General features: G+C 53.1%; 7 protein-coding genes across 7 annotated transcripts; 4 read left to right on the top strand and 3 right to left on the bottom strand.

The window, feature by feature from the left end:
• Positions 1-1,001: 1,001 nt before the first annotated feature.
• Positions 1,002-3,562, top strand: BDZ83DRAFT_2067 (DEAD/DEAH box helicase). The gene has a single exon (XM_060501681.1). It carries the CDS (start codon positions 1,024-1,026, stop codon positions 3,160-3,162), a length of 2,139 nt encoding a protein of 712 aa, XP_060371779.1. The 5' UTR covers positions 1,002-1,023; the 3' UTR covers positions 3,163-3,562.
• A 359-nt stretch (positions 3,563-3,921) lies between these two features.
• Positions 3,922-4,806, bottom strand: BDZ83DRAFT_563942 (uncharacterized protein; the record flags this gene model as incomplete). Its single annotated transcript, XM_060503590.1, has 2 exons — positions 3,922-4,492; positions 4,562-4,806. The coding sequence occupies 2 exons, from the start codon at positions 4,804-4,806 to the stop codon at positions 3,922-3,924; spliced, it is 816 nt and encodes a 271-aa protein (XP_060371778.1).
• Positions 4,807-5,110: 304 nt separating this feature from the next.
• On the bottom strand, positions 5,111-6,297 carry BDZ83DRAFT_2081 (uncharacterized protein). Its single transcript, XM_060501695.1, has 2 exons — positions 5,805-6,297; positions 5,111-5,750 (listed from the first exon to the last, which is right to left on the bottom strand). The coding sequence occupies exons 1-2, from the start codon at positions 6,093-6,095 to the stop codon at positions 5,415-5,417; spliced, it is 627 nt and encodes a 208-aa protein (XP_060371777.1). The 5' UTR covers positions 6,096-6,297; the 3' UTR covers positions 5,111-5,414.
• Positions 6,298-9,719: 3,422 nt separating this feature from the next.
• BDZ83DRAFT_645706 (uncharacterized protein) lies at positions 9,720-10,685 on the bottom strand (the record flags this gene model as incomplete). The annotated part of the gene is made up of 2 exons (XM_060509874.1): positions 9,720-10,001; positions 10,533-10,685. 2 exons carry the CDS (start codon positions 10,683-10,685, stop codon positions 9,720-9,722), a joined length of 435 nt encoding a protein of 144 aa, XP_060371776.1.
• On the top strand, positions 10,485-11,104 carry BDZ83DRAFT_1885 (uncharacterized protein). Its single transcript, XM_060501574.1, has one exon. The coding sequence runs from the start codon at positions 10,706-10,708 to the stop codon at positions 11,030-11,032; it is 327 nt and encodes a 108-aa protein (XP_060371775.1). The 5' UTR covers positions 10,485-10,705; the 3' UTR covers positions 11,033-11,104.
• A 559-nt stretch (positions 11,105-11,663) lies between these two features.
• Positions 11,664-12,840, top strand: BDZ83DRAFT_1883 (uncharacterized protein). The gene has a single exon (XM_060501572.1). It carries the CDS (start codon positions 11,941-11,943, stop codon positions 12,688-12,690), a length of 750 nt encoding a protein of 249 aa, XP_060371774.1. The 5' UTR covers positions 11,664-11,940; the 3' UTR covers positions 12,691-12,840.
• A 150-nt stretch (positions 12,841-12,990) lies between these two features.
• BDZ83DRAFT_746144 (hsp90-like protein) lies at positions 12,991-17,621 on the top strand (the record flags this gene model as incomplete). Its single annotated transcript, XM_060513215.1, has 2 exons — positions 12,991-17,457; positions 17,511-17,621. 2 exons carry the CDS (start codon positions 12,991-12,993, stop codon positions 17,619-17,621), a joined length of 4,578 nt encoding a protein of 1,525 aa, XP_060371773.1.
• Between the last annotated feature and the right edge of the window lie 513 nt (positions 17,622-18,134).

Genomic DNA, 18,134 nt, shown 5'->3' with positions numbered 1-18,134 from the left:
CTGCGGTCTCGTCCCTTAGTGATTAGCACTGGTAAGTTCGAGAGAGACCTGTAGACTATTGAGAGCGCTGTTAGTCTTCTTCGAATGAGTTCACCAGCAAAGACTGACTTAATACGCAAGCCATAGGAATATACAGGCTGCTAAGTATTCGGAAGATGCTCCGAAGAGGCATCTTGTCAGCTTGACCAAGGAGTTCAACTCATTGAAGCATCTCAAAACTTGAGTGTCTTTTGATTTCACTGAAGAGCTGATCACTTATAAAAGTGCTCGTTGGTAAAATACTCACTTTCTCCTCTTATCAAGCTTGGCTCGGCTACACTACTCGAAACAGAAGCTCATCGGGCTTGCATACTCATGGCTTGCCGTGAAAAGCAATTTCCAGCAACGCCTTTCCCTACCTGTGGACTTTGAAGCAGCGATGGAGATCAGATGGTCATCCCTTCCGATCAATCTATGTTCTGGTAAAAAAGTAGCAAAGCTGGAGCGGCCTTCATGATCTCATGCCAAGCTGCCTGATCTAGAGCCTACTGAAGACTACTAGACAAAACAAGAGCATCCAAATAACGTCCAAGAGATTGTACGAGTCAAGAAAATTCTAATTCATCCCATGCCATTTAGCAGTTGACATTTCATTTTAGGTCTTAACCGGATTACGTGTAGACAAATACGAAATCAAGGTAAGTCCACTCCATCATGTGAAGATACTCTAAAGAAGTAAGAAAGAGCTGAGAGAAGCAACCAGAGCGATCCATAAGTCTTGAAAAAAGGTCATCTGGCGCCTGGAAGTACCAGGTTTTAACAACTTCAATGAACTCTTCTACAAGTGGCTGATCATTGTCACTATTGAAGTTGACGTCCATGAGATGAGGTTGATCAACCCGAAAGTCAAAGATTCCGCACAGCGCAGACACTGTGCGGGAACGGTCCGCGTCCCCATTTTAAAATTTCCATACCACGCGCAACTGCAGCAAAGCCGGCGGACCAGTTTGGGACTTTTTCCACTTGAAAACTGCAAAATCAACAATGGATATCCTCAAAGTGTTGTCGCGCGGCATCAAGCAGCCTGCAAAGGGCGCCAAGAACGCAAACAAAGGAGCGGCTAACCTGCCATCCGCCGGCAACCGAACGAACCCCCAACTTTTCCACGACGAGGTGTCTTCAACGCGGGGCAACAAGAGGAAGCGAGGCAAAGAAGAGGTTGAAGAGAAGGAAGAGGAACAACTGCCCGAGGTCGATTTCTTCGCGCCACCCAAGTCCGAAACCCCCAAAGAATCCGAAAATGCCAAACAGTCCGCTGCGAAAGCCAAAAAGGCCGACAAGGTGTCCTCTAAAAAGGCGACTCTGCTCCCCGAGGACGAGTGCCGACAGATCCTTCGCTCCCACCGACTGAAGCTCACGCTACTCTCTGAGCGCCACAAGAAGGCCTCCAAGGTGACCAAGAACAAGAAGAAGAAGGTCGCTGTCGAGGTCGAGAAAGAGACGAACCAGCTGCACCCGCAGCCCTTGGCTTCTTTCCGCGAGCTTCGGACGAACTACAACATTGCGCCGCTGCTGGCGGACAACCTCACGCATCAGGGATTCAAGGTGCCGACCGAGGTGCAGCTGGGCGCCTTGCCTTTGCTACTGAAGCCAGAATTGGCCTTGAAGGAGGTGCCCAATAACGAGGAGCTTGGAGATGTCTCAAAGGGTGTGGATTTCCTCGCGGTTGCGCCGACAGGCAGCGGAAAGACGATCAGCTTCCTGATCCCCGCAATCAACTCCATCATGCACAAGAGAGAGTCCAGCGAGGACAAGGATAAGCACGACCTGTCTGCGATAATCATTGCGCCGACAAGAGAGCTAGTTTTCCAGATTGTGAACGAGGGACGCAAGCTGGCCTTGAATTCTGGTATCAAGATCGCCGGCATGAAGAAGGGCATGCGCTTCGCAGTCGAGGAACAAGACAAGGCCGAGAGCGGGGATGACGAAGAGGACGACGGCGAGGAAGAGGGAGAGAGCGAGAAGTCAGAAGATGATGAGGATGAGGACGAGGACAGCGAGACCGAGCAGGTCAAGTCAAAGTCCGTCGTGAAGACCGACATTCTCGTCACAACACCGGCACTATTCTACAACTTCCTTACGGCATCGTCAAAGACGGACCGCAAAGTTCCCACTGTCACATCACTGATTCTTGACGAGGCGGATGTGTTATTGGACCCCCTGTTCCGCGAACAGACCTTGGCGATTTGGTCCGCCTGTCCTAACCCGGAGCTGAGAACTACGTTCTGGTCTGCGACTTTCGGGTCCAACATTGAGACTTTGGTGACTGAGGCACAGTTGGCGAGACCGGCATCCAAACCGCTGATTCGCTTGGTAGTCGGTCTGAAGGACACGGCCGTCCCCAACGTCACACACAAGTTGATCTACACCGCAACCGAGAAAGGAAAGCTATTAGGTCTTCGCCAGCTCCTTCACCCCACAGCAGGAGACGACTCAGGCCCACCTCTCCGACCTCCATTCCTGGTCTTCACCCAGACCATTGAGCGCGCCACAGCCCTGGAAGAGGAACTCAAATACGATATCCCCCTCGCCGCCGGCGGTCCCACCAGAATCGCGGCCCTGCACAGCGGCCTCGCTGACAAGGCCCGCGCGAACATCATGCGCCGCTTCCGCGCCGGCGAGATCTGGATCCTCATCACGACGGACGTGCTCGCGCGCGGCGTGGATTTCGCCGGCGTCAACGGCGTCGTAAACTACGATGTGCCGGGCTCGAGCGCCGCGTACGTCCACCGCGCGGGACGAACCGGCCGCGCGGGTCGCGAGGGCGGCGTCGCCGTGACGTTTTACACGACGGACGACATCCCCTTTGTCAAGACGGTCGCCAACGTCATCGCCGCGAGCGAGAGGCAGGCGGGCAAGAAGGGCGACGAGGCCAACGTGCAAAAGTGGCTGCTCGACGCGCTGCCGAATGTCAGCAAGGAGGACAAGAAGAAGATTCGGGAAAAGGGCGTCGAGGCCAGGCGGAGCCACGGGGCGGCCATGATTTCGTCAAAGAGTAAGTGGGAGAGACGCAAGGATGCAAATAGGGAGGGGGCTACGGCCGCCAATAAGATACGGATTAAGAATGCGCGGAGGGTGGGTGATGAAGAGGCTGGCGCCGAATGGGGCGGTATCGATGACTAAGGGAGGAGGGTTCCGTCTTCAAGGAGGCGTTGAGAATAAAAGCTTTTTTTTCTTCCCGTCCTACCCATTCAAATAGCGATTGGCTCGTTTTGGTGTATACTGCCGTTGATTGTGGACTCGCAGCAGCTGGTTGACGCCCTCTAAGCTTTCTCATATGAGATGATGCCGGCCACTTAGCGTGGAATCAGCTCGAGCCGAGGCGTGAGGCCACGAAGGCGTCGTTTGAAGGGGAGCTAGAAAGTCATCAAATGACGACCTTGTGGTCCGTTTTCAGGTGAACATGAGAGATGAATCAAGTCGTTCTATTGCTATCCATTAGGTATACTATTGAGAAACGGCAACGTACATACATTTCCTAGATGGGTGGAATTGCCTAGGAGGGTGCGTTACGTGAGGAGAGGGCATATAATCCTCTCGTCGATTAGACGGAATGCGTAATAAGTGTTATACGCCTTACTTCAAAAGGTTCGAGTTAGTTACTTAATGAATTCAAGGGCCTATAAACTCGAAGTGAAGAGTTGTGTTTTCCTTGTTACTCTCGAACGTATAACTTCATTCGATAGGTGGGATATCAACATTAAAATGGAAATGTATATAGACAATGAGATAGTAAAGTAAAACCCACGCCAGCGCCTTCTGTAGATTGTAGAGAAGGTAATATTCTTCTCAGTCGCCGTCATCCATCATCCAGATATTTGAAATCTTTCCGTCTTGCCATATAATCTTCTCATTCCCCTCCACCCATGCATCATCCCCCCCTTAGCCATACTGCTGCCTCAACGGCAACTTCCTATCAAGCGTATGGAAAGCCTGCGTCCTGGGCGTATACGGCACAACCCCGACCCGCGGACTCGCCGGCCCGCCCTTGGCATGCCAATCCCTCATCTCCCACTCCCTCCCCTCCTTCGCATAATCCACCGGCGAGCTGCCGTCGCTGCCCTTGCCATCCTCGTCCTCGTCACCATCCACTTTATCGCCCGCGTTCGGCCAAAGCACATACAGCGCGATGCCCAAGTTGGCGAGGTAGAGCGCGAGCATGTAGACCGTGACGGCGAAGGTGCCCTTTGCGAGCTGGCAGCTCTTGTAGGCGCTAAAGGGGCGGGCGTAGTCGCACGACTTGGCGACGTACCAGGCGATGGAGGACGGGTAGCGCGGGTCGGCGTGGTCGGGTCCCATTTGACCGTAGACGGAGACGGTGTAGAGGGCGACCATGGCGACGTTGATGCCGGCGGCGAGGAGGGGGAACCAGAACTTCATAATGAAGGCGACGAGTTTGGTGAGGAGGAGGAAGAGGGTGATTACCGAGATGGCGACGTTGAAGTCTGTGAGCCTATAAATTTCAACAGTTTAGTTGTAATGGTCTTTTGATAGAAGGGAACAGGGTGCGGCGAGGACTCACGTTCGTGTCCATACAAAGGGGACCTTGGGGTATGGCTCATAGTTTGCGTAGGCGTAGAGAATCATCTTTGGGTTCGAGTTGAAGCCGTAGGCGTGGCCAACCTCCCAGAGTTTGGTCCGGTAGAGGTCCGGCTGCGCGATGCCGAAGAGGACGAGGAGCGGAACGAGGCCGGCCAACTCCAGCGGCATGAGCGTCCACATCCATTTTCGCAGCAGCCATTTCCTGTGCAAGATCTTGTACGTCATCTTCTCGTCGTCGTCTTCTTCTTCTCTCCTCCGTCCCTTATGGTGTAGGCGTGTTTGACGTGAAGTGTGTCAGTGCTCGTGTCGCCTTTGGGGGTTGCCCTCTTGATGAGCCGTGGGTTGACACTTTCTCCCCTCTCTGTTTCCCTCTGCCAAGATTTTTGGGGGCTGAAAGTGAGTTCCTTTTCTTCCTGGGCGTAGTTGTTCGCCAAAGCAAACAATAGGATATCACATTGGCCAAGCACCCAGCACTCGAACGCAATAAGAAGAGCCGCGGGATCCGAGTTGCGGGATTCGAGCTTTACTGTCGTCCTCGTCGTTTCGACAGGAGGCCGAATCTTCAATGAAAGTGAAGAGTGAGAAAAAGGACTAAGAAGGAAGAACGAGCCTCTCAATGGGTCGGATGAGGGCAGGGTGGCAGTTTAAGGGCCATATCTCCCTCCCTTCTGCAGGTCAAGCCATTCGCCGCCGCCCATTTGCTCCATTCATTCATCGCCATTCACCTGTCCAAAGAGGGGGGCCAGGCGGGCGGGTGGCCGGGTAAGCTCAGGGCAATGGGGGTTGAAAGGGTCGCTGAGCTGCATGTGCCGTGGTTGACCGACGGTGCGCCGTCACAACGGGGATGTCCAATGAGGAGCGGAGGTGACGAGGGATGCTAAGCGCCGAGTTCGAGAGGGGCCGTTCAATTGGTCGGCCCCCGTGCGGATGAGCCAATGGGGGCGGCAAGATGCGACGTTGCGCACAATACCCGCCTCGATGAGAGCAGGGGGGCTTCGGGGGCCACTGCTGTTGCAATATTGATTGCCAATGGGATTGGCCGGTGAATGGGAAGTTGGTTGGCCATGTTGGATTGCACATACTGCAGTACGGAATAGGTGGGTGAGCAAGCTGAGATCAGCTTGTTCGTGCCATGCTGGTGCCATGCAACAGCAGATGCGGCAGGACACCAGCAAGAAAAGTCAGCAAACTTGTCCTCTCACTCTGCAGTAGACACGACACACGACGATGAGCGCTTCATGTCCCGGAAATTGAAACCAACAACGTGATTGGGATGATGCTGGAACCGCGCATGGGGTACGTGATGATAAGCGCCCGTTGGGGGGGTCTTCCCACGATATCCGGATCCGAAAAGCCGGCACCGTCAGAGGCACGTTGAGGAATACCTTGGCACTTCGTAACTCAGGTAAGGTAAGGTACGACCGGGAGGTAATCGGCTGGATTAACCAACAACCCGAGCAGGTCGTATTCTGCTTGATGTCCATGTATGCCAGCCAGCAAGTGTTGCGAAACATCAAGCAGACAGTATGCACTACATACTACATGTATTCGCTCGTTCAGCCGGTGTGCTGGTCGATCGAAAATAATTCTTTGTTCTGTCTCTGGCGATGACGGAGGAGTGTAAGACAGGCTGAAGTGCAGTTGCACGAGTGGGCGCATCCCACGCTTGCGGGCTTTTTTGAGCTTATGTGAGCGACGATCTGATCTGCCGGCAGTGGAGGAGGATGCGGTTCCCAAAGAGATATTAATAGAGGGAAAGAGAGGGATGGGAAACTCCCACGAGAAAAGAATGCGATTTTGGGCCCACCAGGTTCTTCAATCCTTAGTCTTGGCTGCGAACGTGTATCGCCACTGCCCATCAATGTCGATCGTGTCGTTTGACTTATAATCGAGTCTTCAGCAAGGTTTGAGCTGTCAAACTAGACTTGACAAGCGTGCACGCAGATCAATCGGACGAACCATGCGGACCGCTCAACTCTGCTCGCCAACAGCCACAAATGCCGGGTGTTTGCGTCTTGGACTGCGACGATCCGTATATCTGGCTGCCTGGCAACAAAGTCGGACCGGTGACAGATATTGCGTCTATCGATGAATAGCTGCGTCACTGATGGAAAGATGATCGGATTATCCATGAAACTACACTCGGTCGGAGCCGAAGGCGACTGGTCGTTGGATCGGAAATGAGAATCCCATGCGTACAGAGGGAGGTTTGAAACGAGACAATGTTCCTCGCGATGGTCCAGAGAGCATACCTATCCTTCACTTAAAGCGAGGAATGCTGCATATCTCACATCAGGATTGTGATCCCCGCAACTCCGACTGGCATTAAAAGGTGATTGAGACCGTGAGACCGCTACTCCTTGCGTTATGATCAACGGAACGAAGCCGTTTGACAACACACATGATCAGGTGTATGCTGTCCGCGACTATCAAATACGTTGCCGAAAATGACTGGCCTGCTCAGATTGCAAAAAGTACCGTTGGATTCGTGGCATGCGTTGTTAAGGATCAGGAGACAATGATAAGACCAATGTTCGACTCTTTCGACCAACGCAAATCCAAATGCTAGACATGAACCTCGCTGTCTCGTAGTTTTGCGAGCAACTCATGGAAATGAGCAATTGGTTGGTCATTGAGCGAGTATCACGGATCGCACAGCGGGATAAGTCGTCCGGAGGGTTTATAAGCATTCCTTCCCTTGGCGGAGCATCCAATGGGAGGGCCGACCGAGACGAGTGACATTTGACGTGGCAGGGATACAGGTCGGGGACAAGACGTGTGGGATGGATGGAGGAAAGACACCATCTGTCACCATATATCTTGATCGAGACAAGGTCGTGAAAGATGTTGAAAGGGAAGGGATCCCGCGCGGGTTCGAATGCATAGCGCATATTCCCTGGTTGGGAATGCAGTTTTGTATCCCTTCAACGACACTCGCGACTCGGGGTGGTGCCCGGATCCGAGGTGAGACTTGGAGAGTCTGAAATCCAACGTTGCCTCGTTCGGGGAACAATGTGCGACAGCCTCGCGGATCCACGGTCTTTCACATTCTTGGCGCCAAGGAGATAGTGAAGCCCTTGAGCCACCCTGCATGGCGATCAACACTGTTGGTTCAGTGGTTCAGTCGTGAGTATGTAAGCCACATCTCTGCTTGTCTAGTTCGAGAAAGTATTTCGCAATGACGGAATGCGAGGCCAAGTGCCGGGACAGTTGCTAAATGTATAGCCCGGCCGGCTTAGTCTTCCGCACGGAGCCCGGCACAGACAGCAGTAGGTCGGCGTCATCGTATGATGACTGCTTTGGGGTGGCAGCGGCGCCACTGCTATGGACGCAGGAGAGGCACTAGGCGCAGGAGAGTACGGATAGAGGCGCTACTATCTTGTCCTCCCCCCCCCCCCTGAACAGTACGAGGGCGACGGGAAGGTGTTTTGGTCGAAGACGGTTGGTGCAGAGATTGATAGAGTATTCCAGGTTGTGTTGAATGCTTCTTCTGCTTCTTCTTTCGCCAACTGGCACCTCGTCTCTGGGGTAAGGAGATCAAAGTTCGAAAGTAATGCCCGGATGCAAACAGAAACTGAGACAAATTGAAAGACCCATGCCGCAATGCTGCTGAACGTTGATCTGTGGGCTGGCGTCGGAGATGGTAATCAGTTGGTAGGCAAGTATCCGGAGTTGGGTGTTGACATGTCAAAATGTGAGATTCACACTCTTGGGTTGTTGCGGCGGACAGGTTGGGAGCGACGAGCCGCAGCATTCGGAAAAGAAAAGACTACTTGACAACTACTGGAGTTGCCTGCGTCTGCGTCTGCAATGCCATCCAACGACGTGGAAGTTGAGTGAGCTGTGACTGCTTCCTGACAAGAGACTGACAGAACTGACAGGAGCTTCCTTCCGGATTGGGGCCAATGGTAATGGCAGGTGACGATCGTCGATCGGCGAGCTCGGGGTGGGGGCGACCACGGTCTGGACCGCGCCAGTTCGAGACCGACAGGGGAGAGCGGATGACCAGGGCTCTTTCCCTTCTGGTACGAAGTGCCCTAGTACCTACTTGTGGATACCTATACTGAGCGAAACCCTGCCCTGGCCTGGGGCGTGTGGAGTGGGGTACCCTCTCGGATCCATTGATCCATTGATCCAATCCCAATGCTTGGCTCGTTGTTGGCTCTTTCCCATCCGGATATTTCGAAGCCATCCGTCGGGTTCGCTTTGCTGCATCTACGCCGTTACTGACGACGGCGCAACTTTTTCGGCTACGCTTGTGGAATGTTCAAAACCATTTTCTTTGATTGAATGCGAGAGACAACCTACCTTAAGCACACACACGATTTATCGTGGGCATGCACCAGATTGACTCGGACTGACGTATGCCCTCTGCCAAGTGCCGGGCGTCACGGAAAGCTCGGCGGGTACCTGGCTTGCCGCTTGAGAACCTATCTTGATACAAGCGTTGATCGCCGTCTGCAGCTTTCATTCTTTCTCGTCGCCCAGTACTCCGTAATGAATAGGTAATGACAGGGAATAACGGCATGGCATGGCAGTTGCGCGGGATATGCAGGCAGCCCGCAGAACCACGGGGCGAAGCGAGAAGCCGCGAGGACAGAAGCGGACGGGCCTCGGGTCTGTTTACATTGGAAATGTGCGCCGCGTTGGTTTCTTTCTTGTCGTTGCTTCCCGTTTCGTTTCCAGATGACTTAAAAGAAGCTGCGCCCACCTACTAGGATGCATTCCTGTGAGGTGGAGTAGATGGAAAGAGCGAGATACGCAAGCCGTTGCCCGGCCTTGTGGAAAGATCAAGAAGGCCATTCTGCCGGCGCATATTGCTCTCCATGTTGCATCGAAAACATCTGTATGCCGTGGAATCAGAGATCTACGCAAGATATCAGCATCTGTGTATCTATTAAGGTGTTGTAAATCTCCAACTCTCTAGACGCGGAATGGGAAACTGAGGTGGGCCAAGCTTGGGCCTTTTGGTGGACATCGAAACCTCACATTACTGCGTAGGCCTTAGGGTCATTCGTAGAGATACGAAGGCTGCAGATTTTGTCACGATTCGACTTGTACTTGTCTTGGGAGAAAATCAGACACTGCCGGTGATGCACACACACTCCATAGTTGCAAAGTTCCAATGGTGAAGAAGGTCACTGAGTTGCGGCTGGGTTGGCAATTGGCATGAGGTAAAGCAGATGAAGTTGGCTAGGTCGTCTGATGCCTGGTGTGGAACTGGGAGTGTCCATGTCTGGAAGCAGCAAGGCCAAGGTTGGAGTGGGAGCAATGTCTTGGCCAAGGCGCAGAACCCAAGAAATCCAGAGATTCCAGACCCGGGTCCAAAATACCACGCTGCCGTCTATCCACAATGCCACCACCACCACCACCACCCCCAGGCCCCAGCTGTGCGGCGTGCCTGCAGTGTGGTCCATGGGCTACAAAGTGCGGATACAAGCCGACAGCTCCGCCCCCAGTCCCAGTTCTCCGCCTGAGCCTTCATCCCATCCGCCCTTTCTTTTTGATTCCTCACACCCATTTTAGGTTGTTCCTCACATGTGCAGAGAGAGGGCTGCCTTTGTGAGCGCAACGGGCGAGCTTGCATAGGTATACACCGGCACATAACTCATATCTTGTCATCGCTCTGTGGCCCACTAGTAGTCCCTTGAGATCGAGGAGCCTTCATTCTTCACGTTTATTACTGTTGCTTCCGTCAGTGCTGTCGTCGACTAGGTGAGCTACCCAGGAAGAAGGATCAGATGAGATGCATAGATGCATATGGAGTATGCGTGTGTGGGAGTATATGTATTTGCCAGTGTCAATCGTGATGGAAGTAAGCAAGGGTAAGGTAAGGTACCTAGGTAAGGTAGTGAGACGAAGCAGATGGCATTATCGAATATATCGATTCTGGTGGCTTTTGGTAGTAATGTAGCTAAGGTACGGAAGTACACGATGCCGTCCGTACCTACCGTATCAAGCGAGAAAGCAAAGGGAAGGAAGGAAGTAGGGGACGACCTCGAGTTGGCAAGAATGAACGGGAAGGAAGGAGTTCCGCAGCGGGATAGTCCCGCTGGAAGGACTGGAAGGCAGGCATGAAAAAGCATCAAGGGTACAGTTCCCATTTGTTTGATAATTCCAACTCATGGCTCATACCTCTCGTCATGCACTTTCGTTTCTTGTCCAATTTACTCTTCCCAGTCCCAGACTCCCACGTCTTTGTTTTTCTTTTCTTTTTCTGGTCCCTTCCGTAGACCCCGAACCCCCAATCCGCTATACCGCCTCGGCCCTCGAATTAGTACCTTCCCTGACGGATACTCACAGCCTGACCAGACCTCCAGTCGCACATCGTTCCCGTTTCTGTCACTGCCAGCTGCCAAGAAAGGAGTCGACGTACTCCATCCGTACATACGTCCTTCTGCAAGGTCCTCTGCAGTTTGTTGGTCTTCTAGACTCCCACCTCACACATTAGATCCATTCGTATAATCATGCCCACCCACATACAGTAATAGCTACTAGTAGTCCACCCCCCGGCGCCGTATCTCAGCCTTTTTTATTTTATTTTTATTTTTATTCTTTCGCGAGACCATTCCAATCCGGTCCAAGTCCCAAAGGCCCTAAATCGGACCAAACCAGGAGAGAAGAAGGACAGACGGTTCCCCCAACATTAACCAATACACGGCGTGCCCTCGCACTGACTCCTCTTTCGACATCGAGATTCCCATCTCGCCTTTCAGCGCCATCTGTCGATTCCATCCTGCGTCCTCGATCTCCACGTACATCTTCTTACTCCAACCATCGGAAACGCAATCACCATAACGCGGCATCGCAGAGCTGTCCAGTCAGTACCTAGCAGCAAACCACCAGACCAGACCACCAGAGCACATCACAGAGCCATCGCATCGTCAGCCGCTCGCTCGCCTTACGCCTCACTCACACCTCAAATCGTCCTCGACGGGCCACCTGCCTTCCTTTACCGCTCCGACCTCTACGGGCCTTGACCTTGCTTTCTCGTCTTGCGGCTTACCGCAACCTGACCAGAACGGCACGAAGCACGTTTGAAGGCACTTTCGCAGCTACGCCTCACAGCAGCACCAGTTCCCCTCCGCTGCGCTTAAGGTCCAGTAGCTTCAGAACCATCACATTCGCCCGTGCCATCATCAATCTCATACACCGCACCTCGTGTGTGGTGTAGATTACAGGTACACCCTGGATCGCATTCATCCTCATCCTGGTAATTCATCTCTTTCCTTCTACTCCCTTCTAGTCACGGCACTTGATCGTTTGCTTCTGCCGTCCCTCATGCCTTATGACACTCAACGGCGGCTGCCGTAGTGGTGGCACCCTCCCAAAGTTCGGACTGCCAGACCTAGATTGACGATGACACGCCTTCGGAGTATTTTCCGGTTGACCATCCCACAACTTTTGGGCTACTATTCCGGCCGTCTCGTCTCTGTGGCTGCGATAGTGGCAGTCCCACTGTCGCCTTCCAAGTCCAACAAGCCATTATTGTCCCCTTTCTTCGTACAGCCCTGCTGCCATCCGCCTACTTTGCTTTCATCTTGCACCGACTGCACCGAACCAACCTTGCCTAAGGTAGGTATCCAGTCGACAGGACTCCGTACAGTCCCTATGGAACCTTCGTCTCCAACCCCCAAAATCCCCATCACCCATCACCCCAGTCGCTGGCTGTATCCGTCGTACTTGCACCTCAAGGCTCAAGACTCAATCCCACCTTACTCGAACCCACCTTGCCTACCCTGTTCAGGCGCGCCCCGATCAAGCCCGCATGTTCCCAGTCATTCCCCTTCCCCAAATCCCAACCCAGGCGTCCGTCCCTTCCAGACTCTTTTTGCTGCAGGCCTTCCCCCTTCCTGTTTATGGCCCGGGCCCGTCAAACCCTCGCTCTGTCTCGATCCCCAATCCCGCCTCGCTCGTCTCCCACCTGTACCCCGGTTGCAAGCTCAGCTAGCAAAGCACACAGCGCCCGTCTGGTCTGGCATCTCCCTGTCGGTGTTTTCTTCTTCTTCTATTTTCCTTACCGCTAGCTCACTGCTCCCCTCCCTCTCTCCTCTGAAGTGGGAATACCCGAATTTCACCTACCTACGGATACCTACCTTACCTGACTAAGGTAGCGTTGCCCGCCTAAGCCTTTCCCTTCCCGCGGCACCTGGGCTTGCGCTCGCTCACTCGTGGCCTGCAAACTGCTGCTCCCGCTTCCCCCCGTGTCATCGTCCACTGTGTCTGTGCTTGCTGTGCGCCTCTACTTCTGCACTTGCTTCACTCCCGTCTCCGCCGTCGCTAAAAAGGAATCAATTTAGTTTCGGCAGGGGAAGACAACCATAGAGAAGGAGGCCCGAGACGAAAATTTCTAGAACGGACCGACTCTCTCGGCCGCACCTCATCTTCACTCCCTCCCCCCGCGCATTCATGCCGCAGGGCGACGATCGCTTCCCCCAATCCACCATACGACTCCTCGCTCCCCCGTTGCCCTCGACACACCGACCCTACCACGCCCCCGGAAACATCACCACACCCACGACCACGGCAACGAACCCGACGACGAGGACGACGACGACCAGACCGACGACGGCGGACCCGTTCGCTGCCGTAGCCACTAACGCCGCCGCGATACCCGAGGCTTCTACTTCTTTTTCCACCACGAACGTCAACCACAAGCGATCGGGTTCACAGCCACAGTCAAGTAACCCACGTTACCATCTCGCCTCGCCAACCTCGACGACATTGAGCCCCAGAGGGTCATGGACAACTCCCGACATTAGTCGGTATGGTTTGACGTATAGCGACACTACCTGCGATTCCTCATTCGACGCTGCGTCTAAGACGCTCCTGACCCCCAGGTCGGACCCGACTTCTCCGACTATCAGGTCGTTTACAGAATCTACCCATCTGTCGAGACCTTCAACGTCAAACGGGAAGCGCCTATCCGACGACGAAAACGCACACGAACGACCGAACCCGTCACCTCTGAAGAAGGCGCGAACTCGATTGGGGCCACCGGGGCACATTAAGCTGCCAAAACAACCAACTGCGTCGGTCATTCTGGCTAGGCACAACCAAGGGGTAGTCTCCCCTCTGTTCTTTTCCTCAAACAACAAACGACAGATGCCGCCTCAACCAGCTGCTCTCCCTCCCTCGGACGCTGCTGCCGTCCTGTTAGCTCGTCTGAGGGAGGACCAAGACCGCGTTCACACTGTTCGCCTACCCCGCGGAACAGTTCATGCACCAACATCAGCTAGATCTGGGAGCACGCCAGGGAGCAGTAGTCTATCTTCTGCAGACGCCACCCTCACCTCTTCAAAGAGCCCCAATAGCCAGCATCTTCCTCAAGGGCTGCAAATCTTGAGAGGAGTCGGTGTGATTGAACTTTTGGAACAGGATGAGCGTCCAACTTTCATCATCGACCTCGCGAATCCTGTCAACGCGCAAAAATCGGGACTGCATTTGTTATACGCCAATGCGGCGCTCAGGGCTTCCGTGGGTGTCTTGGAATTACTTTCTGTGGAGGGTGACGATGTCATCAAGAACCCCGACTATATCCACTTCAAAACGTGGGCCACGAGCTTTGTCTTTAATCATAAATCCCTTGACGTTTGCCTCCCTTCTCACAGCTATGGCGGCATCACATGGACATGCTCGACCTTGCGCAAACGATTTCGCTTCGTGAGCGGCAACGCTAGCGCCGTATCAGCACCAGCAGACTCCCCGGTTCCGTTGGCCGATGAATCAGCGGTGCTGGAACAGCGGAGTAGAGGCCCGACACCAAATCAGCCATCAATTGTACCCATGGATGACGAACCCGATTACTTTGGTGATATGGAAGGGGAGCCGCATGAGATAAATGACACACCAATTGTCGTTGACGATTGTGTGATGATAGACAGTGGTGAGAAGTACCACACCGATGAGTTTACCCAACAGGTCTTTCAAGCAGCGATGATGAGGCCATCATTCGACTGGACCCGCATTCAAACGACCCCGGATTTGAGTGAACACATCCTATTCTGTCGCAACACTGATTGGGCCTCCACACCATTGGGTCCGTTGGAGCACTGGAGTTCGGAATTGAGGGCCATGGCCAACATGGTTATGGGTAGTCCCCACCCTGCGGCCATGTACTGGGGACGGGACAATGTTGCCATCTACAACGAGGCCTACATTGAGCTTGCCGGACAAAAGCATCCTCAACTCATGGGCATGCGGTATCAGGACGCGTGGAAAGAGATCTGGTCGGATATCGAACCTCTATTCAACAACGCTTGGTCAAATGGACAGTCAATCATGAAGAACGACAACCAGCTATTCATCCTTCGACACGGATTCCTCGAGGAGACGTTCTTTTCATGGTCAATCATCCCATTACTGGGCTCCGATGGTCAGGTGGTTGGACTCTATAATCCGGCTTTTGAAAACACCCGCCGCAAGGTCAACGAACGCCGGATGTTGACTTTACGAGAGGTAGGCGAGAAGACAGCAGCTGCTAAGGACGTCAGGAGCTTCTGGCCGCGGGTGAAAGAAGGATTGGAGTTCAACGACTTGGACGTACCTTTTGCTCTCATCTACTCCGTGAAGGACGACAATAGCGAGAGTGAAGTATCTTCTATGCACTCTGGAAGCATAGCACACCCACCATTATTACACCTCGAAGGCAGCTTGGGCGTCCCAGAGGGACACCCAGCTGGGCTTTCCCAGCTCGACCTCAAGTCATCAGACGATGGCTTCGCTCCCTATATGCGCCAGTCTATGACGATGCAAGGTGCACCCATTATTCTCTCGTCAGAAGCTGGCAACCTGCCAACAAAGCTGCTTGAAGGCTTGGCATGGCGAGGCTTCGGTGACCCAAGTAAGACTATCGTTATCTTGCCCGTCCACCCAACCACAGCCGGCGAATCTGTCGTTGGCTTCATCGTCTTGGGCACCAATCCCCGTCGACCCTATGACGAAGACTATCAGCTTTTTATTCATCTCTTGTCGAGACAACTTGCGACTTCTATGGCATCGGTTGTGCTTTTCGAAGAGGAGATCAAACGAGGACAGAGGGCTGCTCGCTTGGCCGCCATGGATCGTCAAGAATTGCAAATGGAACTCTATTTGAGGACACAAGAGGCAGTCGAAAGCGAATACAAATTCTCGCGAATGGCAGAATTCGCACCGGTCGGTATGTTCATTGCTAATGACAAGGGTCTCATCAACTTTGCCAACGACATGTGGTGGCAAATTTCGAGGCATCCCAGAACAGAGGATAGTGTCAACACATGGATGCAAAGTGTGAGGGACGAAGACCGCTCGGGCGTCGAACTTGCTTGGAGAAAACTCATTGAAGACAAGGAAGCAATCACCATTGAGTTCAGGTTCAAGTGCAGCCGCCAGAACGGAATGAACACCATCGATACCTGGGTCCTGATGAGTGCTTTCCCAGAACAGACTCAAGAGGGCGACCTGAAGAGTATCTTTGGTTGCATCACCGATATTTCGCCTCAAAAATGGGCTGAAGATTTCCAGAAGCAACGCAGAGAAGAGGCAGTCGAGCTCAAACGCCAACAAGAAAACTTCATCGACATCACGAGTCACGAAATGCGGAATCCATTGAGTGCTGTCCTCCAGTGTGCTGATGAAATTGTCAACAGTATCACAGAGTACCGCGCTCAACCGCAGGATTCGACACAACTCGACACCCTATTGGAAAGCTGCACCGAAGCTGCCAGCACCATCAACCTCTGCGCCAGCCATCAGAAACGTATTGTCGATGACGTGCTCACCCTCTCGAAGCTTGATTCGCAACTTCTACTTGTGACACCCGTTGATTCGCACCCGGTCACGATTGTCAAACACGTCATCAAGATGTTTGAGTCGGAATTGAACACACACGAGATCAAGCTGGATTTCTCAGTAGACAAAGCATATAACACTCACGCTGTCGACTGGGTCAGGTTGGACCCATCTAGGCTGAGACAGGTTCTGATCAACCTCATGACCAACGCCATCAAATTCACCCAAGGTCGCGAGAAACGCGAGATCACCATGAAGATGAGCGCATCCAAGAACATCACCGAGGTTACCGAAAAAGGAGTGTCGTTCTTCCCAACCCGCAAAGAGAAGGAGGACGTTCGGGCTTTGACCCAGGAGAAGGATTGGGGCACAGGAGAGGAAATTAACCTCCATTTCTCAGTCCAAGACACAGGCCCTGGTCTTCGTGAAGACGAGAAAAAGCTACTCTTCCAGCGGTTCTCTCAGGCCTCACCCCGTACCCACGTGCAATATGGTGGCTCAGGACTCGGTCTCTTCATCTCTCGCATGCTTGCCGAACTACAGGGGGGGCAGATTGGTGTTGTTTCCGAGAAGGGAATCGGCAGCACTTTCGCGTTCTACGTCAAGTGTCGCAAGACGGAATCCCCTAGTTTGGAGTCGCCGTCTCTCTCGGCGCTCAACTTGGCGCAACCTACCAAGAGCGAGCCAACTTCCGCACCATCGACGCCTCCAATCACAACCTTACCTAGGAGGGCTTCCATCAAGAAGCCGGTGGTCACTGCGACGCCGCTGTACGATGTTTTGATTGTGGAGGACAATATTGTCAATCAAAGAGTTCTGCGGAAGCAACTCACAAGCTGTGGCAACACTACACATGTCGCCAATCACGGAGGCGAGGCCGTTGAACAACTCAAGAAGTCCCGTTTTTGGGCTGGCAACGAAGCTGAGGGCTTTGATCTTAGCGTCATTCTTATGGACCTGGAGATGCCGGTCATGGACGGAATCACGTGCACGAAGCGTATCCGTGAATTGGAGAGGGAAGGCACCCTGACTAGACACATACCCATCATCGCTGTCACGGCATACGCGCGGCCAGAGCAGATTGAAAGCGCGAAAGCCGCCGGTATCGTGAGTGGGCCCACAAACTGCACATATCGAACTTGACTAACATGATGACCCAGGACGACGTGATTTCGAAGCCTTTCAGAATACCAGACTTGCTGCCCAAGGTGAAGGAATTGGTTACGATGTACAACGCACCACCTACTCCTGAGGCCACGCCCCTGGCTTGAGTAGGATAACGCCCATAGAGGCTGCGTTCGCATGAAGCTTGTCAACCGCATGCGGTCCTGTCCAAAGCAACGACAAGAGGCCGCTGGAGTTGGATCTCTGTCTTATTCATATTTCGAATTGGGTCCTTGCATTTTTGATTTTTGATTTTTCTCCTTTTCCGCCAAGACTCGCTATCGCACCATAGAGGTGTGGTAGTACTAGAGAGTAGGCCGGAGGCGTTCAAGGAGGGGCAACTGACCAAAAAGACTTGGGAGAAGGTATTGGTTTGTTTCAGTGTGCATAAGACTTGCATTTAAGAGGAACAAGGCATTCGGAAGCACGAGACTTGGAGTATTGAGGCGGGAACGCACATGATGCGAGGACGAGTCACGGGGCATATGGAATCTAAGTGGACAACAGATCCTACTGACGAATATCTTCAGCGTATTATTTTCTGATATTCCTGACTTGGAGTATTGTAATGCAAAGATACCCATATTACCATGGTTAAAAAACAATTCTCCAAGCGTGTG

The sequence above is a fragment of the Colletotrichum acutatum genome, assembly GCF_030867785.1.
Source record: "Colletotrichum acutatum strain CBS 112980 chromosome Unknown BDZ83scaffold_1, whole genome shotgun sequence".
Taxonomy (NCBI): Eukaryota; Fungi; Ascomycota; class Sordariomycetes; order Glomerellales; family Glomerellaceae; genus Colletotrichum; species Colletotrichum acutatum.
This window is presented reverse-complemented; position numbering and strand designations above follow the sequence as displayed.